The 26,182-nt window shown below is 48.7% G+C and overlaps 1 protein-coding gene across 3 annotated transcripts; it reads right to left on the reverse strand.

Annotated features, from left to right (window-relative positions):
• Positions 1 to 4,228: 4,228 nt before the first annotated feature.
• On the reverse strand, positions 4,229 to 26,063 carry LOC113178314 (major vault protein). 3 transcript variants are annotated; one of them, XM_077802578.1, is made up of 15 exons: positions 25,987 to 26,063; positions 15,864 to 16,010; positions 15,523 to 15,718; positions 13,914 to 14,037; positions 13,663 to 13,794; positions 12,241 to 12,335; positions 11,715 to 11,951; positions 10,128 to 10,409; positions 8,866 to 9,110; positions 8,571 to 8,768; positions 7,085 to 7,471; positions 6,022 to 6,138; positions 5,739 to 5,865; positions 4,862 to 5,050; positions 4,229 to 4,479 (listed from the first exon to the last, which is right to left on the reverse strand). In XM_077802578.1, the coding sequence occupies exons 2-15, from the start codon at positions 15,986 to 15,988 to the stop codon at positions 4,261 to 4,263; spliced, it is 2,673 nt and encodes an 890-aa protein (XP_077658704.1). In that variant the 5' UTR covers positions 15,989 to 16,010; positions 25,987 to 26,063; the 3' UTR covers positions 4,229 to 4,260. The 3 variants fall into 3 exon arrangements, with proteins under 3 accessions (XP_077658704.1, XP_077658702.1, XP_077658703.1); XM_077802576.1 differs by lacking the exon at positions 25,987 to 26,063 and adding an exon at positions 24,861 to 24,937; XM_077802577.1 differs by lacking the exon at positions 25,987 to 26,063 and adding an exon at positions 24,829 to 24,889.
• Positions 26,064 to 26,182: the final 119 nt, after the last annotated feature.

A 26,182-nucleotide genomic window follows, 5' to 3' on the forward strand; every position in this document is an offset into this window, starting at 1 on the left:
TTTTGAAACAATCCTTGTAAATTTCTGAAATTAGGCAGATTATTTCATAGACATCAACATTTTTTAGTTGTTTTTTTTATCACCTAGGAAAAACTTATAAGCTTAATTTTAAAGACATCTTTTATCTGTTTACCCAATTTAAATTGAACCATTTGAATCACGTGAATCAAAGATATTTGGATCCATTTTTTAAAAATTTTTTTATGAGCACTCCTCAATTATCTGCCAATTGTCATATCACTGCATGATATGTGGACATACACACATACAGACATACAACATGTAACACAAGTGTAACACATAACAATAGTAAAGGCCTTGTAGCCTTTACAAGAGGCTAGAGAAGCTTTAAAAAAGGTTGAAATTGCAATTAAAAATACACAACCTACTAGAATTAATTCTCAAGAACTGGTATATTTATAAATATTTCCAACTGCTCATGCCCCCACAGGAGCTATATGGCAAAGATTGGGAGTTATTGAGTGGATTCATTTAGCCCACTCTCCCCAAAAGACATTAACTCCTTTTCATGACTCTATTACTCAATTAGTAATTAAAACTAGAATGAGAGTTTTACAACTAGTTGGATCTGAATCTGATATAATCATTCCATTTTCTCTTCAACAGAATAATTGGCTTTTTAAGCTTCTAGTTTATGGCAAGTAGCTTTTGCTGATTTTCCTGGTCAGATAGAAAGTCATTACCCTTGTGATAAAGTTATTCAATTTGCATCAATAAGACCACTTATTTTTCCAAAGATTGTATGTGCCCAGCCCATAGGTGGAGCCCTAATGGTGTTCACTGATGGTTCAAGCTCAGGTAAAGCAGGTTTTTATAGCCATGTCCACACAGAGGTAATACAAACCTCATATACTTCTGCCCAAAGAGCAGAGCTACAAGCTCTCATTTGTGCCTTAAAATTACATTACAAATGAGCCTATTAATATTTATTCTGACAGCTTATATGCAGTTGGAGTTACTAAAAATATTGAAACTTCACTCATTGGATATGCATCATCACAAGAGCTATTTAAATTATTTCATAATCTACAAAAGGTGATGCAAATGCAAAAATACCCAAGTTTCATAGGACACATACAAGCTCATACTAATCTTCCAGGACCTTTAACTTCAGGTAATGCGATTCAAGAGACTGAAAATCGACCTGAAGAAGCCTTCCCTCAAAAGGAGGAGATATCGAAGAAGAATGAAGATGACCCAGCAAGACCCAGCTGAAAAGGTGATCTCATGGGAAGATGTGAAAAAGCTGACAACACATGCTTCATGAATGATTCGACTCCTAGGGAGAAATAAGACCCCATTGATGATGGTAGCCCTGCTGGACTGACAGGTAAAAGGGAGTCGAGCAGACACTAACTGGACATATTTCCCAGGTCCACCCTTAGTATACCCAGCTGTGTGGACTAGAGAATTTACTCCAGTGTTTACTAATGACACACATATTACTCCTAATCATGTGACTAGATTTAATTATTCTGGCTACAATGCCCAATTAGCTTTGTGTTGGTCCCACGATAAACATGCTGTCTCAGAATATCATTTGAGGAAAAGATAGCGATTGGGAGACCTAGACTGATTAATTGTACTACTGATGGAGACTTAAAACCTTATACTAGATCAGTGATCAAAATGGGAGTTTCCCATAATAAACCAGTCATTTCTGCAAAACCTTCACAAATTCCTCATTGTCCTAATAGTTCTACAATAGAAATTGGCACCCTTCCTAGATGGATAGATTGTGTAAATACCTTTCCAGTGCAACATACAGTGTCTAAAGATAGTGGGTATATTTTAGACTGGTCTCCAAAAATTGATAAGACAATTGTGAAAAAGTTCTGCTATGACACCTACAGGATTTGTTAGCAATATTTTGACCTACAGTGAGAGTGGTATTCAAAAGGATGTTTGGTGCTTTATTGCTGCCTCAGAATTCTTACATTTTACAGACAAGCCTTTACGGAAATATATTGGCAAGAGCTGTAAGGAAGTGTCTTGCTATGGCTTACAAGCTGTGTCCAATCTCCTTACATTTTAATAATTGGAAATGTAAAAGTTAAATGGATAGATGACAGATATATTGTAACATGTAACAAATGTAACCTAACCAATTATATTACTAGATTATAACAGAGGAAAAGGAGTGCTGGTACTTCATCAGCCCTCTTTTGTTTTATTGCCAGCTAATATTTCAGAGTCATGGTATGCTGATGCTGGTTTTCAAGTCTTATAACAAATTCATACCCAGCTAGGGAGACCTAGACGTGCCATTGGAATTATAATTGTGGGAGTTATAGCCTTGGTTTCTTTCACTGCATCCACAGTCACAACTTTGGTGACTTTATCTCAAAATATTCAACATGCAAAATTTCTTAATAATTTAGCTCAAAATACTTCCAAGGCTCTGCACAATCAAGTAAATATTGATGAAAGGATTGAGACTAAGTTAAATGCCTTAGAGGCGACTGTTATAAATATAGGTAATGAACTTTCAGCTTTAAAGAAAGGCTTATATGCCACACAAGTTATAAATATATGTGTGTTACAGCTGCCAAGTACAATGCTTCTCTCTGGGATTGGGAGAAGGTTAAAAACCATTTGTTGGGTATTTGGCAAAACAACAATAATAGCTTGGATCTTTTGGAACTCCATCATTATATCTAAGATATTCGAAATAATAGAGCTGATTTTTCAGATCCTTCTAATCAAATATTAAAGGAATTAAGTGGATTTAACCCTGGAAACATTCTTAAATACTCAGAGACAAGGAGATAAGGGAGTTAATTCATATGAGTGAATTACTTGGATAGATCACAGATGCTAAGCTGGGTACAACTGAAATGACAAGGGATGGGGGCTCAAAAAGTGGTTGGAGTCAAGGTCACTGAAGCTTTAAGTGGAGGTTCCAGAGGTGGTGCCATTGCTAGCAATGTTAAGCAAGGTGGAGGGATGGCCATGGTCAAGGTGGCCATGCAGAAAGGAACATACCCACCATGCATAATCTTACTTGTTTCTGTCACTTGTCCCCAGAGGCCCTTGGTAATGTACAGCCCTAATACAGCAGCACTTAATACGTGCCAGGTACCAGATGAAGAACCTTAAATTAATTATCCCTAGAGGGAAGAAGTGGGAGACTGGGGGGGGGGGAGGGGCTGTCACTTGCCTATTCCACAGACACAGCCAGCTTCACCTTGCTGTGAGCCGAGGATGTACTCCCTTGGACTCGGCACGCTCAGACTTGAGTGGAGCCACTGATCATACAAACGCAATTCAACTTGGAAAGAAATGAGGCTCAGGAGGTCAGGCCACAGAGGGGAAATACGAATAAGACCTTGAAAAGGAATCATTCTTATATTTGTGTCAACCCCTTTCCAGTGGGGGATTTGCTGGCCCACTGCATAGATGGGGAAGAGATTAGAGAGGTTGTGCAGCCTACTCTAGCCACACAGCCCAGCCCAAGCTTTCCTCTCCATCCCTAGGATCTTTTAGCTTCCTCAGTGGAGATGGGGCGGGCTTGGCACCTACAGCTCTACCTGCCACAAGGAGCTGGTGTGCTTAGACTGATTGGGCCTGGGTCCTCCCAAATAATGGGCCCTTACTGGTTGTGGGGGAGGTTGGAAAAAGAGTACCCTTGGTGCTCCTGATTATCCCAGACCAGAAACTAGTTCTTAGAACGGTTGGGCATAGTCCTCTTCCTCAGTGTAACATCCCCATCTGAGAAGGGAAAAGTGTACAGGTGCTGGTACTGGCCTGGCACACCTATGGGTGCTGTAGGCTGCTGGTATGACCAGCAGGTGGCGCCAAAGGGGAGTTGCCTAAATAGGCTGGGGGTGAGGGGCCTCCATGGTGGCTGGGGGTAGATTCCAGAACTGCCAGGCCACCCTGGGTTCTTAGAGGCATGAATGGAGAGGTTGCCAGTCCCAGCCATCCCAGAGAGCTTGGCAGGCAGACTGCGTTCTTCCATGGGTGACATCATCTTCCTGACCTGGGATCTAGGAAAGTTGACTCCCTAGAGGACAGACAGCTTGCTAAGGCTTTGCGGATCCCATTGTGATCAGGGCAACTTTGGGCTCATCTCTGACTCCGTTTCCTCTCCACTTTCCAGATGTGCATAGTCTCTAGTAATTACCTTCCAGATGTCAGGGGTACACTTCCCTCCATTAGTGAGCTCCTCGTAGCCCAGGCTTGAGATAAAGAATTTAAATGCCCAGAAATGTCCACTTTATTGGTCAGTTGTAAGAGCTAAGGCACAATTTGGTTGCCTCCAGCAGTCTGAGGGGCGGGAGGTCCCTGAATATGTAAACCCTCCTGGGGGCTGAGCCCACTAGCCGCCTTTCGGGCCTGGGGCTGACCATCAGACCCTAGCCCCAGCAGCCCAAAGGCTGTGTTGAAGAGGTTGATGGGAGAGGAGCCATCAGTGATCAAGGTGGATTTCAGACCAAGGGACTGGAGCAGTTTGACCTGGAGGTGAAGAGGAGGAGGAGGAGGAAGGAAAGACAGGGTCAGATGTTGGTCACTTCTTGCACTTCCAAGTGACCCTCCTGAAACCAACGGATTTGAAGTGTCAGCTCCCCTTCATCCCATCACCCAGCCTGCCTTCCTTGGAAGCATCGGTCACAGACCAACACCCCGGTATTCACCGTCTCCCCAAAGAGAGTTCCAGCTCTCTGCTGAGTCTAATACAGTGCCTGATGTTGACACACATGACACTGTGCTCAAGTGATAAAGGGACATCTTTTCACTCCCTCTCCATGACACTCTGGATGTTATTTCCTTTCTGCCTTCTTAGTTCCAAGGCTGGTACCAAGTCAAACACTCCCCTCCAACCTCCCCTAACCCTCACCTGCATCTCTGGCCCGGCCACAGCCAGGTCCCTGATGGTGCTGGGGCCCAGGGCCTCTGTCATCTGCTTGAACTTCTTTGCCTCCACCTCAGCCAGTTGCTGGGCCTTGCTCACTTCCAGCTCCAGCTGAGCCCGGGCATAGACCAGTTCCAGCTCTCGTACTTTCTGGACCCGCTGGAGCTCAGCCTCCTGCAAGGGAAGAAACGTGGCTGGCTTAAGATCATGTGGTCCCTGGGAACTGTCCAGAAGGTCACCCTAGCCAGCGAGCCTGAAGGAACTGAGGCAGAGGGCACACAGCTCTAATCTTTTAGTCAGCAGGGTGTGAATCCTCGCTATGCCACTGCTTAGCTAGCGACGCACAGGCGCTCCTTAATCTGAGCATCAGTGCAGTGGTGCTCATGCCTGTGATCCCAGCCACTTAGGAGGCAGACACAGGAGGATTGCCAGTTTGAGGCCAACCAGGGCCACTTAACAAGATCCTGTATGAAAATAAAAAAGGGTGGGATGTAGGTCAGTGGTAAAACACCCCTGGGTTCAATCTCTGGTACCACACACACACACACAAAAAAGATAAGACCTAACTCAATGGGATTTCAAGCACAAAATAAGAACATAAATGTAAAGCACATGCTTCACATACTTAGCACAAAGCTGCCAGTGTTTGAGTACTCATCTGCAAAATGGGTATAATAATCTTTATTTTCAAGGAATGGGTTAAATGCATTGCTATAGGGCAAAGGTCTTTGTAAACCACAAAGTACTTGAAGAAGGCTTTATATTAGGGTGCTTAGTATCCTGCTTGGCTTCAGGGACCATAATGAATGGGTCTCTTCCAGGTTCCAAGGCCACACCCTTCCACAAGCAGTCCCCAACTCACCGTCTCAATGGCCAAAGCCTGTGCCTTCAGCTTGGCCTGCAGCACGGAGCCTTCGCCCTCAATCCGCGCAGCCTCTGCACGGGACTCGGCCTCGGCCTTGGCAGTCCCGGTGCTCTCTACCGCCATGCTGGAGGGGGAGGCAGAGTCCCATAAGACTCAAAAGAAAGCCCTGACCACTTGGGGCCTTGATTTAGGCCATGCAACATGCTGTTCCGTCTCAAACACACCCTGGTGCCCCCACCCACCACTTCCCAAGACCATCCTCCTGGGGTTCTCCACCCACCTCAAAGCTTCAAGCTCCAAGAGTTCTTTGCGAGCTTTTTCAGCTTCTGATTGGTCCAAGATCTTCTGCCTCTCTAGTCGGCCTCGGGCTTCTTGTTCCAATCTCTGGGCCTCGTGCCTGGATGAGATCAGGGACAGGCTGAGATGCTGGCACAGGGCCACAGCTGGATAGGACTGCCAAGGGCAGAGACTGCCAAACTATAGGGAGCCAAGACAGACCCTGGCCTGCAGAAGGCACTGGATACGCACCTCCACTCAAAACAGCGTGCACGCTGTTCGCATCTCCAGGGTGGCTCTAGACCTGGGGAAGGCAGCATGCTCAGGGCCCCTGCTTCAACCAATATCCCCTCCAGTGGGGAAAAAAAAACAAGCAAGGGCAATTTCAGATAGAAACAAGCACCTTGGAGATGGTAAAAATGGGTGTCTGGGCAAAGAGGGTGCTACTGCAGTCATGGGAGAAAGAAAAGGAGGAGACCTTCAGACTGAGATCAAGAGGAGGAGTCTGGTTTGAAAATGCTCTGGAGGAAGCATCTAGGCAGCGGATAAGACTGTGCAAAAGGCTGTTGGGCTGGGCGCAGTGGCGCGCACCTGTAATATCAGCTGCTCAAGAGGCTGAGGCAGGAGGATCACCTCAGCAATGGCGAGGTGCTAAGCAACTCAGAGACCCTGACTCTAAACAAAATCAGAACAGGGCTGGGGATGTGGCTCAATGGTCGAGTGCCTGGGAATTCAGTCCCCAGCACACCTCCCCGAAATAAAAGGCTTCAGGTGGGGAAGCCCTTAGAAGTTCATTTGCGGTGCCAGAGATGGAACCCACGCTAGGCAAGTGCTCTACTGCTAATCTGTACCCCCTGCGCCAGGAGCAAGGTGGGAAGCTAAGGGAGTACAGGTGGGATCTCATTCACATTTTTAAGGGGGTCACGTCATCCACAATGTAAAGAGGTCCTTGAGGACAAGGATGCAGCAGGTCGACATAATGGACTCTATGCTACTCACGCCCTGGGAGTATAAGATGGAGACCCCGGAGAGGCATTCCAGGCAGCTGAGCCCCAGGTGTCACTCACTTGGCTGCCGCCTCCTGGGAGTTGGTGGTGATCTCAATGGCCAGCTGGACACTGCGCTGCAGGGCGTCCCGGGTCCTCTGGTCCACAGGCTCCACCGACTGCACATCCACACTGCTCACTACCAGCCCATTCTGGGGGAAGACGGCCTGGTCCCGGGGCTTGGGCAGGCTCATGCCATCAGAGCCCTTGACTTCTGAGGTCTCAAAGCCAAAGACGGCTGTGCGAATGATGCGAGCCGAGTTCTTGTGGAAGTCATCGAAGGTGACGGAGGCCACGGTTCCTCGCACCCGGGAGGCGATGGCCTTACAGGCATCCCCCACAAAGTCAGGCACCGAGAAGAGCTTGGCTGCCTCCTGAGGATCATTCCGGTCACTCAATTCAAAGTGCCTGTGGACAAAGAGGCCCAGAAGAGAAACCTGTTTTCTTAACCAGGCACAGTGACACAAGCCTGTAATCTCAGTGGCTCAGGAGGCTGAGACAGGAGGATGGCACATTCAAAGCCAGCCTCAGCAACTTAGCAAGGCCCTAAGCAACTCAGCAAGAGCCTGTGTATAAATGTCCAAATAAAAAAATAAAAAGGGCTGGAGAACCACTTCAGTCCCTGCCCCCCCCCCCAAAAAAAAAGACTTTCTTTGAGTAGAATTTCAACACTCATCCCCTATAGCTGGGCAGGGCCCCTTACAATAGATAATGCTAACTTGTACCCAGTAAGGTCCCAAGGAACTTACCATGTTTCCATTTAATCTTCTCAGCTACCCTGGTAAGGGGGGATAAACATTCTCCCCATTTTACAGAGGTTAACCGACTCGCCCAAGATCATACAATGTGTGGCAGGAAGGAATTCTGAATCCAGGCAATCTGTCTCTTAATGATTATGCCACAGTGCCCTGGAATATGCCAGAACCATCCACCTCACAGGGTACTGGCTACTCTCAGCCAAGAAATGAGAAACACACACTTGGGAGTTGGTGAGCATTAGTTCTGCAAGTAACTTATCCTAATTCTAAGGGCTGCCATTGGAACTCTCATCATATACAGGGACTGTTCTAATTCTCTCAGCACCCTGTCAACAGCCCTGTGATGTAGGTGATGCTGTTGCACATAGGTAAGCTGAGGAGAGCACCAAGCGGTTTGCACAGGTCCATAGCTAGGGAGAAGCAGACCTGGGCTGTGGTTTCAGAACAGGTGCTTTGGCCACATGGTCTGCCCACTCCTGCCTGCTGTATCCCATTGATCTTTTAATAACCTTTCACTTGTGTTGTGTTAAATGTATGTTGGGAGTCTCCCTGGGGTAGTGTTCAGCTACTGGTTTCCAAAGTCCCAGAATGCGAGTGAGCCCACAACTTTCCTGAATTTGCTAATGCCTGGCTTCCCTCTGCACCAGGCATGAGTCAGGCATTCTGCCCTCATTAGGAGGCATCTCTCTTCCTCAGGGCACCCCAGGGCTGCACCCAGCAGGCCCTCACCCAAGACTCCCAGCCCTTACCAGTTATAGGCAAGCTGCAGCTGCAGTCTGGCATGATCCGCTGTTTCTATGGTGATGACATCTGTAAAGAAGTCAGGTCCCAGCAGCAGACAGAGGGCTCGGCGGGCATGGGGACGTTTGGGCCGCCCCGCTGACAGGGACAACACTGTGAACTGCTCCTCAGGACCCAGCGACACCAGCTCTGGCCCAAAGACCACCCTGAAGGGAGAGCCAGAAGTCAGGTGGGGGGAGAGCCAGAAGTCAGGTGGGGGGAGAGCCTCCCCTACCACCCCGGAGGCTGGGGCCAGCCGCTCACCGGGCTCTCTTCTCTCTGTAGTCGTACACCTGCACGGCTGCGTTGTGAGGGACGCGGTAGCTGACCACACGCGTCTTGTTCCGGGGAGCTGAGGGCTGAACGGTCTTAGCTGTGTCCTCCTTGCCCCTGTCTGCCAGAGGGTCATGCCTCTTGTTCAACAGCTCCTCCACCCCAGGGGGCAGCTCCTTCTCCCACAGGACTTCGTCCTGCGTCAGCATGTAGGTGCTTCCGATCACAGCACGTACCTTGAGAGGTGGGGACAAGCAGAGGTGTTACCATTGAGGGTTAGAGGGACGCCCCCCGCCGTCCTGAGCAGAGCTGATCCACCCTGGAGCAACACAGCGGGTCAGCATGGTCCATGCAGCAAAGCTCCATCTGGGCAAGCTACTCGAGCCTTTTGAGTTCCTCATCTGTAAATGGACATGACAGTGGCCACCTTGTGGGGTCAAGGGCCTGTTTCATGTGTCCAATTCAAAGAACACTTGGCATACAGCAAGTGCTTAATATTATTCCTGGGATGCTCGGAGGGTGTCACAGAGAGATGCAATGCTAGGAAGCACCTCCTCAGATTCTAATCTGAATTTCTAGGTTGGATTCTTAGAGAAAGAGGTTGGAGATGTGGTTCTCAGTCAAACCAAGGTTGAAGTTTTAGGTGAAGCAGCAAAAAGGAAATCTTTCACTAGCCTATGGGCATGGGGGAGGAGGGTATTATTGCTCCCAGGTCACACTCCAGGGAGATGTTCAAGCTAGGACCAGATTTGCAGTGGGGCAGAATCCCCATCCCAGTACCAGGTCATCCCTGCAGTTTGAGGTTTTAGGTTTTTTTGTGTTTTTTTTTTTTTTCTACCAGGGATTGAACCCAGGGGGCTCTTTACCCCTGAGCCACATCTCCAGCCCTTTTTAATTTTTGAGACAGGGTCTCACTAAGTTGCTTAGAGTCTTGCTAAGTTACTGAGGCTGCCCTCAAACTTGTGATCCTCCTGCCTCAGCCTCCCAAGTTGCTGGGATTACTGGCATGTACCACCATGCCCGGCTTCAGTTGCAGTTTTGAAGTAAGATATTTTAGACAAAGAAATGGCAAATATTCCATGGAATGCCCTCGAGTCCACCAGCAGCCCACGCAGATGCTATTATAGATATTGCTGGCGTCCCCTCCCCCACGCCCACCATGTGCCTCTCTCCAGCAGCATCAGATGCTTGCTCAGAGGAAGTCCCCACCATGGTCACATAGCAGTGACAGCCGCCCATCCCTCAGCAGTTACCCTTCCAGTCTTGACGTCCTGCACATAGATGCCCTCATTCTCGTCCAGAGGGATGGCCTGCCGCTCCTCCACCACCTCCACCTTGGCAGATGGCACATACTCCAGGGGCCCTCGGATGAGCCAGCGGTCCCCCGCCTGGTGGGAGACCTTCTCCTCCTCCTCCCCCTCCTCCAGGGACTGCAGAGCCCTCAGCAGCAGCCCCTGCTGCTCCGACAGCACATACACATCTTGAATGCCTCGCTCCAGCCTCTCCCCTGGCTGCAGGAAAAAAGACTTCTCTCCCTGGTGGGGACACAGGTGAGGAGAGGGTTAGGAGCAGTTGCCACCTAGGGCTACAGGTGCCTCCAGTGGCACCTCCCCAGCCCTGTGCTACCCTGGGCTTGTGCTGAGTACAGGAGCCCCAAAGCATGCCCCACCCCCACAGTATAACACTGTGGTGCACTATCTGGACTGTGAGGCTCTAAGGGCTATAAAATCTCACTTGGTCAAACATGTCTCTGAAAGACTGAACTGTCACACCTGGATCATTACAAGTTAAACTTTTTTTTTTGATACCGGGGACTGTACCCAGGAGTGCTTCATCACTGAGCCACATGCCCAGCCCTTCTTTCTTACTTGTTTATGTGGTGCTGAGGATCAAACCCAGTGCTTCACTTGTGCGAAGCGAGCACTCTACCACTGAGCCACAACTCCAGCCCCCTTTTTATATATATATATATTTTTAATTTTAAGACAAGTTCTTGGTAAGTTGCTGAGGCTGACCTCAAACTTGGAGTTCTCCCCTTTCAGCCTCCAGAACTGGTGGGATTACAGGCATGTACCAAGACCTCACCCAGCTACAAGTTAAACTGTTTAGAGTTAACCTATTCACAAGAGTTACAAAGCTGGTTATAGTGGTGCATGCCTGTAATCTCTGCAATTCAGGAGGCTGACGCAGGAGGATCACAAGTTTCAGGCTAGCCTGGGGCCATTTAAGCAAGATCTTGTCTCAAAATAACAACTAAAAAGGGCTGGAGATAATAGTTCAGGGGTAGAGTGCCCCTGAGTTCAATCCCCAATACCAAAATAGATAAATAGATAGATAAATAAAAATAAAAATGAATAAAATAATGCAATATTCTGGGAACATGGCGGCCTCCTCTGTTTTTGGGTTGTCTGGGCCGCATTTACAAGACAATAGCTGAACAATTGGCCTTCAACAGCAACCCTGTACTATAGGCAGAAACTACTGCTGCGCAGCCCTTTAGAGGAAGTGTGCGGTCCCTGGAGTCCCCACATAAAGTTCATGGAGCAGGGGAGAAGGGTAAACTGTGGGATTTGTTTTACACAAGACGACCAAGGTTCCAGAACACAGAAGAGACAGGGTTTCAGAGTCTTCGGGCATGGGGTGGGGAGCAGGAAGCATGTCCCTGAGGTTCCCTGGAGGCTGCCTGGGGTTTCAAATGGGAAGGGTCCTAGGCACACAGAACTAAGTGTGCAAAGGCACCAAGGGTGTTTCTAGAATGTGGAGTGAGTGGAAGTCAGGCCTCCTGTACTCAAGAGCATTTACCCTCATAGGACAGGCTCTAGGGAAAAGGAGGAACTCACCTTGATGACCCGCTTTTGTCCCAGCTGGTTCTTGCCATCTGGTCCCACGGGGTCCAGGACCACACAGTAGTTTTGGGGGCCCAGTGTGGTGATGGGCACGACTCCTAGTACTTCCTCATGGACATCGGGCACGTGAGCTGCTGTGTCCTGGACTGTCACCAGCCACTCCTCCCCAGTGCGGCGGGTCACTCCACGCAAGTCCTGGAAGTTCTGCCGAGCCCGGAGGTGCAGGGCTGTCTGCAGAAGGAGACGCTGGGTGTTCAGTAAGTCTCCCTCCAACTTCCTCCTACCACTTCCTTGGGGGATTCTGGGAACACCACTGGCCACTAACTCTGCTCCCAGGTCTGAGGGACTTTTTAACCCTTCCAGATAGCCCAAGATAGTCCTCAGTTGATGTGACCTCTGGGGTTTTTATAGTGACCCTAGTAATGTCTTCCTTTCACTCTCACATTGTCTGCTGCTATTCTTTGCCACTTTTGAGCATTCCCTAGCCCAGGGTCCCTTTTTTCATCCCCAGGCCACAAACCTTTTCCGTAAGGATTACAGCATCCACCAAATCCAGAACCTCCTCGAACACTGCTGGGAGATATGCACCCACAGAGCGGACCAGCCATTCTTCTCCTGGTCAAGGGCAGGAGGTCAAGGTCAGAAGTTATGCAGCTTCCCCCAGATGTCTTTTCCACAGCTTAGATAACAGGACAACAGGACTTCAAAGGTGAAGAGAAGTCACTGCCCCCAGGTTCAAAGGCCTGACAGGAGCCCTTGGACTCATTCCTTTCTCCCCAGAATTAAAGAAGGAAAAAAAAAAAACTTCTAGAGTGCTCAAGGAGTTGCTACGCGAACACTCTGCTATTCCTTCTCTATGCCCCAAAGACTAAGTTTTTCCCTCCCCTAAAATGGGCAGGAAAAGTGCCTCTATTAGCCAGGCACGGAGGTGCACGCCTGTAATCCCAGCAGCTCAGGAGGCTAAAATAGGAGGATCGGGAGTTCAAAGCCAGCCTCAGCAAAAGCAAGACACTAAGCAACTCAGTGAGACCCTGTCTCTAAATAAAATACAAAATAGGGCTGGGGGTGTGGCTCAGTGGTTGAGTAACCCCAAGTTCAATCCCTGGTGCCCTGGTGCCTCCAGTAGAGTTGTGGGTATCCTTTTGTTTCCTGGAGCAGCAAGGACGCCCAAGCCTCAGCCTTGCCCCATCTGGCCACATATCCTGGGCAAGTCACCAGACCTCTGTGCCTCAGCCTTGCCATATGGAAAACGGAAAAGTGACATCTCAAGATTGTTGGTGGACTCAATAAGCCACAATTTGTAAAGCATTTTGATCCACATCCCGTAATGCACTTCGCTGCATTTGTTCACTGTATTTGAACCTCTACATTGTTGATCCAGAATTAGATAAGACCTGGCCACTGCCCACAGCTCATGGTGAAGGGTGGGAGAGGGAAAGGCCACATCCATGTGCTTATGATCACAAGATCGGGGCTGGGGCAGAGCCAGTGCTGGACAGCCCTCCACAGTTCTCAAGAAATACCAAGGGCTGGTGATGTGGCTCAAGTGGTAATGTGCTCGCCTGGCATGCGCGTGGCACTGGGTTCGATCCTCAGTACCACATAAAAATAAAAAATAAAGATGTTGTGTCCACTGAAAACTGAAAAATATTTTAAAAATTCTCTCTTTTCTCTCTCATTAAAAAAAAAATGAACTCAGTTACTATGCATAGCTATGATGGTGTACTAAAAAAAGGGTGTGTTTTTTCTGGTGCTGGGAATCAAACCCAGGGCACTGAGCACACAAGGCAAGCACTCTATCGACTGAGCTGTAGCCATGCCCTTAAAAAGAAAAGAGAAACCAGGGAAGTACTGCCCTCTGGCTACAAGTGGCTTTCCCTGCCTCCCCTGCAAGCAAAGTCCCTCCTGCCCACACACCATCAATGTCCCTTGGGGTCCCCACCTGTTACCCTCTCCTTGCCATCCCGGTCCAAGCACTCCTTGCGGGCCCTCAGCCTCAGTGCCTGATTCTGTCTGATGACAGTAGCCTGAATGATCTCCACAACCTCCACCTCCTTCCGGGGGATGTACGTGCCTGGGAAAGGGGAGATGGAACAGAAGCTGAGGATAGAAGAGGTCAGGGCGATGGTGGGAAGGCAAAGACCCTGACCCCAACCAAAGACCCCGACCTCTCCTAATGGAGAGTTAACTTACCCGGTCCCTCAAATAGCCATTCGTCTCCTGCTACTATCTTGTATCCATCCTTATCCTCAAAGTCCAGCAGCGCTTTAAGATGCAGGGCAGTGTTGGGCAGGACCACTTGCAGTGGGGTGATGTCCTAGTGGGGGAAGAAGAGGCCAGGGGCACTCAGTGGTATGACCTTGATTGTTAAACCGGATAGTATGAAGATCAGAACCTATGGCATCAATCTTTATATGTCCCAAAATAAGACCCAGGTGGAATACCCAAGGTAGAGGTGGTCCCAAGGACATCTGATCTAAAGAACTAAAGGATGGAGTAGATCAAGCAGGAGGATGCCATCACTGATGAGCTCAGGAGATGTTTAGAGCTAATAATCTAAGAGGGAGACTAAGTGGAAGGCTTGAGATGTGTTAGAAATATCTGAGAAGCTGAATCAATGAAATTTCCTAGTTTGTTGTTCACCGGTGCTCTCTAGGGATTATATGAAGGTAGGAGGATATAAACCATTATAACATTAACAAGCAAGTTTTAAGCATGGTTTTGCCTCATGGTTATAAGATAGTTGTTGGTGTTCGAGACATCACATCTTCTTCAGACAAGAAGGCAAAAAAAGTAGATGCACCTTCTAAAAGTTTGTAGAAATGTCTCCACAAATATGAATTCATTTGATATTTGACAAATGTTCTGAGAGAGAAAGGAAAGGAAAAAAAAAAAAAAAGAAAGGATCACGGAGATTAGGAGACACATTCAAGGTCACACAGCCAGTAAAGAATGGAATCAAGACTTGAATCCTAGGGAATCTTGCCTGCTCTCCCGACTCCAACTACACTGGCCCTGGGCTGTGGAAAATGGAGTAAGCACTCTGCCCTCTGGCCACACACTGGCTAGAGTCTCCCTTTCCCTGTTCACCTCCCATACACAGGACGCTCTGGTCATCGTGACTGAGGACACAGCCTCTGTCTTCATCAAGTTTCAGTTCCAGCAGGGAGATAAGGCAGGACTCTTCTCCCCAGACTGCAGATGTTGGGAGGGTGGTTCTGCAGAAACTCACTTGAAGGAGAAGTTTGGGAAGGCCCTTTGAACTAGGGCTTAATGAAGGAACGGGCTCTTTTTTTTTTTTTTTGGTACTGAAACTGAACCCAGGGGAGTTTTCCCACTGAACCACATCCCCAGTCCTTTTTATATTTTATTTTTATTTTGAGACAGGGTCTCACTAAGTTGCTGAGGGTCTTGCTAAATTGCTGTGGCTGGCTTTGAACTTGCGATCTTCCTGCCTCAATCTTCTGAGTTGCTGGGATATCCAGCTAAGAAGTTAGATGGAAAGGAGAGAGAAGTGAAAGGTGAGAAGAGCCTCAGGAGATAGGGGATGGGTTGGGCTTCATCGCGTCCACTTGATGGAGGGGAATCTCCCCAAGGCTCCACAGTGGAGACAGGAGAGGAGGGTAGGTTGGGGACACAGAGGAGGAAGCAGGGGGCTGGCAAGGCGAGTAGAAGGATGGTGAGTCAATTCTGCCCTGGTGAAAACAAGCAAATGTCCCTCCCAGCCCTTCCCACTGTCCCCTAAGAAGACAGTGCAGAGCCTAGGACTGGCAGAGTTGGGGATGGGAAGCAAGCCAAGTACCTTTTCCAGCACTTCCCCTGGGTACAAGGGAAAGGGGTCCTGGGCCAACCGGATCTCTTGGTCAGCGTGGCGAAGCCGTACTTGCCCTGTGACATCGAACAGCACAGAGCCCTGGGCATCCCGGGACACAGGGTTGGTCACTGTGCAGTAGTGGCGTGGGGGGACTGTTACCATGCGCACGGGGGCAAACAGCACCCTGTTAGAAGGGGAGAAGGGGTGTGAAGACCCAGGTCCCTGTTCCCAGAGGAGACAGCAAACAGGAGAAAGCTCCCTGCCACCCAAGTTTGCGAACAGGGCAGAGACCAATGTGCCCTTCTTGGCCCCGGGGGCCCCACACCAACCTCTCATTATCCTGCCGGATGTAGGTCTTTGGCCCGATCTCCACCCGGGACACGTTGCTGTTCTGGTCCAGAACATGGATGTAGTGGTATGGCGGGATGCGGATGATGGACTCTTCAGTTGCCATGGTGACTTCTAAGCACAGAGCTCTGACAGACAGATGGGAAGAAGACACAAAATAAGCACAGGGGACCTGGGATGAAGCAGGCCCCAGTCTAAAGATGGCCTATGGGTGGCCCTTCATTTTTCAGCTCAAATGACGCCTCCCATTTCCTGTCCCCACTCCCATCTTTCCCACCCAGGACTCCAGAGCCCATCCACAAAAGGTTAGATCAAAAAGTTCAATCACAAGGTTCCCCTCTAGGGGCACAGAGTTAGAGCTACCTCCAGCTGAAGTGTAGATCCGTCTATGGGGACAGGGATGTAGCCTCTCCCAGCACACAGGGGGAAGCGGCCAAGCTGCAGGGCGCTCTGGCTCCTCCAGAGGCAGGCAGCTTTTATTTCAGGGGATCCCAAAGGCCAGGCAATATGAAGTGTTAGCCCTCGGCCAAAGAATATCTGCAGGATCTTTTTCTGCACCCCTCCCCTTCCTTGAGCGTTAAGCAATCCTGGGGTGAACAGGTGAGACGTGATCCACCAGGGAAGGGATCCCTGACCGCATTGATGCTCCCATAGAATCACCCAGATTGGTAACAGCCAGTCATTCTAGTCTTTGCCTCTAGTTCGCTTTCTGGTCTGTTGTCACCCTGTTGTTATGGGATCGGGGAAGGGAAAAGGGGGCAAATAATTTTTGTATTCCACCCACCCCAGGCTACCTGCCTCCATATCTGGGTAGTTTCATCCAGAGGCTGGGCTGTTCAGGAACATCACACACATGACCTAATGCCCATCCCTACATCCGGCACCTCTTGGACTCTGGGCATGTTTTTATGAGTCAGCAAAGGAAATCAAGTTTACTACCCAACTCTAAGTCTTGTCCTTAGATTACAGTCAGATTTTTTCCTTCTTCTGTTTGCTTTTTTTTTGGGGGGGGTGGATATTGGGGGGTAGTTAACAGACGTGAGACTTGGGAACATGAGGTTAAGGGGTTAATTCTATAAACTGGGACTATCATGCTAACCCCACATGCTTTCTTTCAAAAAGTAAAATACCCACCTAGCTTAAGAAATGCTACATTCCTCAGCAAATACCTGTGATCTGCAGGAAGAATGCTGAACACAGTTACCCTGGGGACTTCTGTGACCCTTACACAGACCAGATCCCTGAACTGGGAGATAAGGATAATTCCCCCTAACTGGTTCCAATTACAACTGGTCAGTGTGGGCCTAGCTCACTCAAAGTTGCCTCTAGATCTTTAGCAGGTCATTATAATGTAAAATCTCCCCTCTAAGGGTAAGACCATACAAAGTATGGACATCTGGTGCAATCCTGCCTTCCCTGGGGCCCCATTAAAATTGGTGGGCAGCAGGGGTATGTCGTTCTCCTGAGAGGACCCCCACTCTTGAGAGTATGCCCCCTTTTACCTTTTCCTATCCCTTCTATTAAGCTCCTGCTTGTTACTCTGAGCAACGTGTCTGAAATCATACATACAACAGGGCCCTGGATTCCACCCTGATATCACAGAGCAAAGACTCGCCATTCCAGAGATGATCCCAGGAATGGCGAGTCTTTGCTCTCTGATATCAGGGTGGAATCCAGGGCCCTGTTTGTAAGTACTCTACTGCTGAGCCGCACCCTCAGGCACCACATATTTCTGAAGTCACCACCAAAAGGAGTGGTTCTTCATTCATTCACTCAGGCAGTTTTCCATCTGGGGAACAATGAAAGTAAGATGGTTTTGAAGTGGTTTCTCACAGGACAAATAGGCAAAAGCCCAGAAATTACAGAATCAAAACTGGAAGAGAGACCCGAGATAACAGTTTTACTTGATTTTAGCTGGGCATGGTGGCACATGCCCATAATCCCAACAACTCAGGAGGCTGAGGCAGGCAGATTGCAGTTTGAGGCCAGCCTCAGGAGCACAGTGAGATACTATCTCAAAAAATAGAAAGGACTGGGGTGTAGACCACCCCTGGGTCCAATCCCCAATATAAAACCAAAATAAGACAAAAAGCCCAAAACCAAATCATGAACTTTTACAAGCTCTGAATTCCTGCTTTTCTTAATGCTTTTGGAGACCAGCAACACATCTACATTTCCAGGTGGCAAAGTTGGCAAGAGCCAAGAAGCAAGTATACCCCTGTTCTTTCTTTTGGTGGTAGTGGGAACTGAACCCAGGGTGCTCTACCACTAAGCTACATCCACAGTTCCCAGTCTTTTTTTTTTTTTTTGAAATGCTAAGTCACTGAGGTTCTCTCTAATTTGTTGAGGCTGTCCTTGAACTTGTGATTCTCCTGCCTCAGCCTCCCTGAGTTCCTAGATTACAGACGTGCACCAGCATGATAGGCAAGCTGCACCCTTTCAATGAGACACAAACTTTTCTGCTCACCCCAGTCCCCTGCACTTATCTTATACCTGAGCAGCTGCATGCATATCAGCTCCCTGGCTCCTATTTACAATGCATTAACTCGGGCTAGGGTTGTGGCTCAGAGGTAGAGAGCTTGCCTAGCATGCATGAGGCACTGGGTTCAATCCTCAGCACCACATACAAAAATAAAGATATTATGTCCACCTATACCTAAAAATAAATATTTTTAAAAATCCTTTAACTCAGCATTATCAATAGAACTTTCTACAATGATGGAAATATTCTAAATCTGCTATCTTTAGACTAATCCCATGTGACAATTGAATACTTGAAATGTGGCTAATTTTATCTGCTGGGTGTAGTAGCGCATGCCTGTAATCTCAAGGACTCTGGAGATTGAGGCAGGAGGATCCCAAGTTTGAGACCAGTCTCAGGAACTTAGGGAGACCCTAAGCAACTTAGTCAGATCCTGTCTCAAAAAATAAAAGGGGCTGAGGGTGTGGCTCAGTGGTAAAACATGGGTCTGGCATGTATCAGAGCCCTGGTACTCCCTGGCCATTTTGTTTTTATACCGGGGTTTGAACCCAGGGGTGCTTAACCAATGAGCCACATCCCCAGCCCTTTTTATTTCATTTTTATTTTGAGACAGGGCATTCCTTGCTAAGTTGCTGAGGCTGGTCTCCATCTTGCAATCCTGTGATTATAGGTGTGTGCCACCATGCCCAGCCCCTCAAATTTTTTAAAATATTAAATAGAAAAATGAGGCTAGCTGATCCTATAATGAACAGTATGGCTTTAAGCAGTTGAGACCCAGATAGAGTCAATGAGTCACTCAGGGCCACAAAACAAGTTAGTGATACTATCAGCATTAGATGGATTTCTGGTCCTTTTTTCGTGCAGTGGGACACGAATTCAGACTGCCTGGGGTTACAACTCGTTGCCTGCCTCATCCATTTCCTTCTGGTCTTTTCTCCCATTTCTCCCAGCTGGTGGCTTTCCACATCACATGGTGGTTACCCTGCTACTTTCTTTTCTCTTTTTGGTATGGAGATGTAACCCGGAGCACTTTACCATTAAGCCCAAATCCCCAACCCATTTTTGCTTTTTATTTTGAGATGGGGTCTCACTAAGTTACTAAGGCTGGCCTCAAATTTGGAATCTTCCTGCCTCAGCCTCCTGAGCTGCTGGGATTATAGGCATGTGCCACTGTGCTGGGTTTCTCATTCTTTTATCTTGTAATTTTGTATGGAATATGACTTTGATACTTTCTCTGGCTCATTTTTACTTGATGTTAATTTCCCTAACTTGTAGGAAGATGGCTTTTTCAACTTCAGGGCTCTCTTTCCTGTGTTTGGAGAACCAGGGGCTCCATTTCAATCTCTTGGCCCTGTTCTCCAACGGGCTCTTATCCGAGCCTTCTTTGCTTTCTCTTGCTTGTTCTGCTAGGCTTTGCTTCCATTTTCTAGTTGTTCCACAACATGATCTGGGCCCTACCCTGGAAGGACTCCTTGCAGGAATCCTTCAGCTAGCACTGCCTGGACCCTGGACCCTGGATGGTGGCTCTAATCCCTTATTCAATGGGTGACCTTATGTGAGTCACTTTGACCTCCCTGAACCAGCTTCCTCGCCTACAAAAAGTGGACAGATAATAGCCTCTTACTTCAGCATCCTGAGATTAAGTTTATATACAAATGCCCAGAGCAGCTCCAGGTTCTCTTTAAGCACGGAGTATTTTGCTGTGGAGGGACAGTGTCCAAGGCCCAATTTCCCTACCCAGCACCACAGGTCCCTTCTCCACCTGGCATTCTGCCCTAAGCCACACTTGTTTGCTGACCAGGAAAGTGACAAGTCTTGTGTCACCCCAGCTGCAGGACTAGAGGCATAGCAAAGTAGGGGCTTCTGACAGCCAGGTGAAGCTTTCCCAGGGACTGCTTTGCCAGGTTCTCTGCAGGGTGGAATCATGGCCAAGAAACCAGATGGGGCAAGAGGAAGTGGTCCGGCTGTAGGCACGGAGGTGCGGCAGGGTTCTGAGGCCCCACAGGGAAGATTTGAACTCTAGAAGGCCACATAGGCTGGAAGCAGGCTGTGGGAGCAGGCTCGATTGGCTCCTTATTGGGCCATCTCCCCCCTCCCTGAGGGCTGAGGCCTCTTTACCATCTGCCACTCCAGCTGGGCCCAGTCAGGGGGGCCAGAGCCTCCAGAGCCTCGCCCAGCTTTGACTCAGCTAGAGTCCTCCTCATAGCTGACCAGAGCTGGGCTCCTGCCTCACTGGGAGAACAAGCCCCGGCTTCAGTACCCTCAGGCCCCCATCTTATCCCTGGCCACCTCACCTGCCCTAAAACTGTGCCTTTCACCTAGACTGCTTGCCAAATTCTCTCAGAGCAGGTCTTGACATTACACTATATCTGCGATCACATTTGTGACAAGTCTCAGATTCAGACTTTTGTGGCTTACCAGATGACATGCACAACACGTTAGAGCATTTTATATCCAATATATCAAGGCCCTCAAAAGTTAATGGTAGGTTGGGTGAAATGGTGCATGCCTGTAATCCCAAAGGCTCAAGAACCTGAGGCAGGAAGATCATGAGTTCAGGGCCACCCTCAGCAACTTAGCAAGGCCCTAAGCAACTTAGCAAGAACTTAAGTCAAAAAAAAAAAAATTAAAAAGGGGTGAGGGGGCTGGGGTTGTGGCTTAACGGGAGAGCGCTTGCCTAGCACGAGTGAGGCCCTAGGTTCAATCGTCAGCACCACATAAAAATAAATAAATAAAATAAAGACACTGTGTCCAACTACAACTAAAAAATAAACATAAAAGTGGGGAGGGCCTGGGGATATGGATCAGTGGTTAAGCACCCCCAGGTTCAATCCCTGATACAAAAAAAAAAAGGTCAATGATGAAGGATGGTGTTGGCTTTTGGAAGGTCTAGATTTCAGGCCTGGCCCTACCTCCCCAGATCTACTCCCCCACCCATCTCCCTTCAGTCCCTTTGAGACCTGTCCCCTAGTTGGCTGGGTGGGGGGTATGGAGAACATGCTCAGCCTGGTCTCACCACAAGTGCCTCCAATATCATGAAGTTTTCTGAAAACAGCCAACATTCACCTGAAGTCTCAGAGACCACTATTCCCCTAACACAACACAGAGAATGGATGTCAGGATGGATGGGCAGAGAACTAAACAGCCTGACCTGTCTTCAGCTGAAGCTGGGTTCATCCTCTATTTTTAAAAGGGGCTCCTGGGCTGGGGAGTAGCTCAGTGGTAGGGCACTTGCCTAGCATGTACAAGGCCTAGGCTTGAATCCCCAGCACTGTGAAGACAAAATAAAACAGGGGCTCGTGATCCCAAGCTCCTATCTTTAAAATAATACCAGGCTTCAGCCAAAATTAAAGAGTCCTGAATCCCTACTTTTCAGGGGCCTTCAGAATCACCTGGTAGATGCAGTAAATTGGAAACAGCAGATGCCAAAGTTGTGTATGTGGTGTGCAGTGAGCGAGTGGCAGAGCACCAACTAAAAGCTTAATAGTGATGCAGAATCTTGTCCCCATCCCCTAACTGTAGAATCAGCCATCATTTTTACAAGATTCTCCGAGGATTTGGGCACCCTGCAAAGTATGGGAAGAGCAGGTGCACAGTAGCCACACCCAACCCAGGCTGCACAGGAGAGGTACCTGGAGATCTTCTAAAGACACTCATTTCAGGGCTGGGGAAGGGTCCAAGCACTGGTTCTAATATATAGTCAGGACTGAGAACCAGTGGGGAAGTGTCAATCTGGCAGGTTCTGGCATCACCAGCACGATCTTGGGTCACCTACTAGCACCTGAGCCTTGCTCTGCTCAACTGTGAAGTGGGAATAAATGATGCTTCCTGAAGCTGCAGGCATTAATTAGAGAGAAGGAAGTCTGGAATGCATAGTAGAAGCTCAACAAACAGCTAGGAGCAAGAGTGAACCTGAGATCAAATCAGAATGCTCCTGGAGGGCAGGGGATTTCATTTATTCTCCTTCAGCCCTTCCCCTGTCCCAGCTCTAAGCAGCCCCTTTGTCCCCACTCCTGGGGTCTCTATCCAAGTAGGCCTGAAGTTGGAGGTGAGGATGGTCACCCCAGCTCTGGCACTCGATCTCCATCAACCTTAGGTTTAGAAAAGTGTGTGAAGTTCAGTTTAAACAGGGATTTTTTTTTTTTTTTTTTTTGGTCAATGGAGTTTGCCTTCATGATTCTGAGTTAAACATTCTATTTTATGAGTCACATGACTCCGAAATTGCAGAGAGCTTATTTTTCATTTGGTGGTTTCCCGGCTTACCAAAACCATTTCCTGCTTTAGGGGACTATTAATGGGAATTGAGAATGTGTGGCTGAAGTTAAATCATTTTAAAATTTGTTGGTGGCAAAGTCTTGGGAGCTTTTCTTCTTAAGAAGACCCTACCTGAGATCTAACCCACTTTGGGGGAAGTGGAGTAGCTCAGTGGCCTCAAGGGGGACAGAGCAGTTCTACCAGCCCCAAACTCTGCTCCTTTGATCTCCTGGATGCTGCCAATAAAAGACAATCACTGAAGATAAGGATTGTAATCTAGAAGTGACCCAGAAACCAGGATTCAGACTCTAAGCTAGATCAATATTTTCTTTTTTGGGGGGTGGGGTGGGGATTGAACCCACGTGTGCTTAACCACTGACCAACATCCCCAACCCTTTTTTATTTTGAGACAATCTCACTAATTTGCTGAAGCTGGCCTCAAACTTGCCATCCTCCTGCCTCAGCCTCCTGAGTCACTGGGATTATAAGGCTGCACCACCCTGTAATCAACAGCCTGTCCTGAACCCACCTTCAGCTGAAGACAATACTTCCTAAACTCACCCAATCATAGGACTTGGCTGCAAAGGGGTCCTGTCTGTGGCCCAAACTGGCCTTGAGCTCCTAGGCCCAAATGATCCTCCTGTCTTAGTTTCCCAAGTAGCAGGAACTGCAGGAACATGCCACCATGCCTGGTATCTGGCTGGGATACTTAATCCTGTTCATGCTGTTTCCCAGCATGAACCCACTGGGTCAAGGTTTCCAGGAGAGACTCCCCAACTTGTATTTGAGAAAAGTACCCTCACATAATAGCTCTTAACTTGAATCCTGGTACAGGTTACGTTTGCAGTAAGTGCCTTTAATCAACTCATTTTTCCTTCCTAAGAACTTGGAAGTGAAGGAACTTGCTCAGGATCACACAGCTCTCAAAGGCTGGAGTCAGAATTCCACCTGGGGCATTGTGACCAGAGGACTCTGGTTTTCCAGGCAGAAGCATGAAGATTTGAATCCTACATTGAGGACTTAAGAGCCTGAGTGAGGCTGGGTGCTTCCCAGGAAATAGTGCGAGTGGGGGGTTCATAAGTGAGCATTTTTTCGAGTGCAGGCAGGATCAGCGCCCACTTCTGCTCCTTCAGAACCTGAGAGAGCAACACCAAACAAGGAGGCCTGAGCACCCAGTTTCCTGAGAGCCCTGAGGTCATCTCTAGGCTATCCACTCAAGGTTACAGAGAACTGTCCTAACCAAACAGCCCCACCCCAGGGCAGGCCAGGTGCTCTGTGTGCCAAAGGCTGTCACAAGTGGGAGTTTCCAGGGAGAGCCACCAGCACACTCCACAGGACATCTCTTTCCCCTATCTCTCAGGGGTTCCCCCAAGCAGAGTACACAGGGGACATGTGTCAACTGCCACCACCACCACCCCCTCCTCTGCTCTAGAGTAACAGCTCCAAGATCCCCAGAATCACAGGCTGGTGGGTCCAACTGAGCTTTCTATGTTTCACTTCCTCCTCCCCAAGAGAAGAGAGCCTCTCTTACCAACTCCACCTGTTGGAAATCAAGCCCACCTTAAGATCACTCTGCCCATGATCTGTCTAGTGACTGGCCAAGGCTCCCCACTGGCACAGCCCTGCAAAGGGCAGTAGGAAAGCCTAACATTTGGCAGAGTTAAGGAAACTTCAACAGGGACAAATCACATTCTAGGAGCTTGAAGGGACAGGCCAGAACCCAGGTCCCTACAGAATGAAGGGTGAGGGCAGCCAAGATGTGTATGGGGGTGGGGTCGGGGGTGGAAAAAACCCAGGCCCTTGTGCATGCTAGACAAGTGCTCTAGCCCCAAGGTTCAGCCCCAGTCCCCATCTTTTAAGAAAGTGTGTATATGGGGGAGGCCGGGGGGTGGGTCTCACTATGTTGTCCAGGCTGGCCCTGAACTCTGGGACCACAGCCACATACCACTGTGCCTAGTAAGGTCCCCTTCTTACTTTGGGAGGGAGACTTCTTACTCAAGTCAGAGAGAGGCCTGAGATTTGAAGAGTGGGAGGGGTGGCCCTAATCTACCTTCACTCCAAAACGCAGCAAACTCCAACAAACAAAACCTCCCAAAGCAGCCTCCTTGCTCCTTTCTTCCCCAGGTTCAGGGAGGTCTTAGCTACCCCAGCAAAAGGCCCTAGAAAGCAGGACAGGGTCAAAGAGAGCCTTAGAAGGGATAGATACCCACCACTGGTTTGGGGGCCAGTGTGATTTACTCACATCTAGAAGCCAGGCTAGCAGCAGCACCCTCAGATCAGGAAACTCCCTCACAGTCCAGGGAGCACTTCCTGGCTGCGGAGGGTAGGGTAGGGCAGGGCAGGGCAGGGCTGGACGAGAGAGGCGGGGCAGGGGCGGGGCTTGGATGTTTAAAGGGCCCCTGCCACGTGGCTCATTTTCTCCAGGGGCTACTTTGGCTACAGCTGGTGGCACTGTAGTTCATTCCACACAGGAATTTCTGCCTTAGAGCCAGCTGGCGGCACTGGAATGAGATTAGGAGGATCAGAAGGCCCGAGTTAGGAGGGCAGATGGTGACTGAGTTCTCCTCTATTGCATGTGGCTTTCATTTTCCAATCTGGGTGAATAAGATTCTACCTTTCTGCTAAGTGTGGCCAACTGTTTGGGCTCTAGCTGCAGCCCCCTCGAGAGAAGGTAAGTTTGCATATTTTATTTTGGATTCAGAAAATTTCACCCAGGTCTCCAAATAGACATTCAACCCAATAGACACACATGTGTGCGCGCACGTACGCACACACATACACACACACACACACACACACCCTCTTTCCTGCTGAAAAACTGATGTGACTCCATTTTTGAAAATAAATAAATAACAGCAGTTTCTACCTCAAGGCCTCTCCTAAGGAAGGGGATGTGACCCTTGTCCTTGGAAAAACCCACAGAGCTCTCCTAAGCACATACCCACCCTGCTGAGTTGTTTGTCTACAAATAACAGGAGAAATCTGTGGTGCCAGGTGTCCCTGACTCAGTTAAGCTAGGTGAGGACCCATAGCAATCCCCTAAGGACTTCCAGTCATCATGAGACAGGGAAAATACCTGGGATGCCAGATGAACAGCCCCCCTCCCCCCAGTAGTTTATGGTGGTTGATAACATGTTGGGAAACCATAGTTTAGTAGGTACACCCCTCGTGGCCTAAACCAATTAGTTCAAAGGACCCCCCCCGAAGTACTAACCAATCACCCCTACCCAACTTGTTCCTGCCAGTGAATGTGCTAATCAATATTAAGAGCTGTTGTTTGATTTTCCAGTGATATGGAATGATTTGCTGTGTGATGTTGTGACGCATAGAGTATCCCCTCAAAACCTATAAAATCTCACTGAACTCACTCCCTGGGACTCACTCCCTGGGACCGCTGCGCCGGAAACGGTTGTGAGTCCAGGCTCGAGCTTGCAATAAAGACTCTTGTGTGATTGCATTGGATTCGGCTCCTGGAGGTCTATTGGGGGTCCCACGAATCTGGCATTACACTGCAAGGTGCTGTGTTGGGAGCTTGGGGTTCTTTCTCCCAAGTTTCCCAGCATC

Source organism: Urocitellus parryii, chromosome 9 (genome assembly GCF_045843805.1).
Source record: "Urocitellus parryii isolate mUroPar1 chromosome 9, mUroPar1.hap1, whole genome shotgun sequence".
NCBI lineage: Eukaryota > Metazoa > Chordata > Mammalia > Rodentia > Sciuridae > Urocitellus > Urocitellus parryii.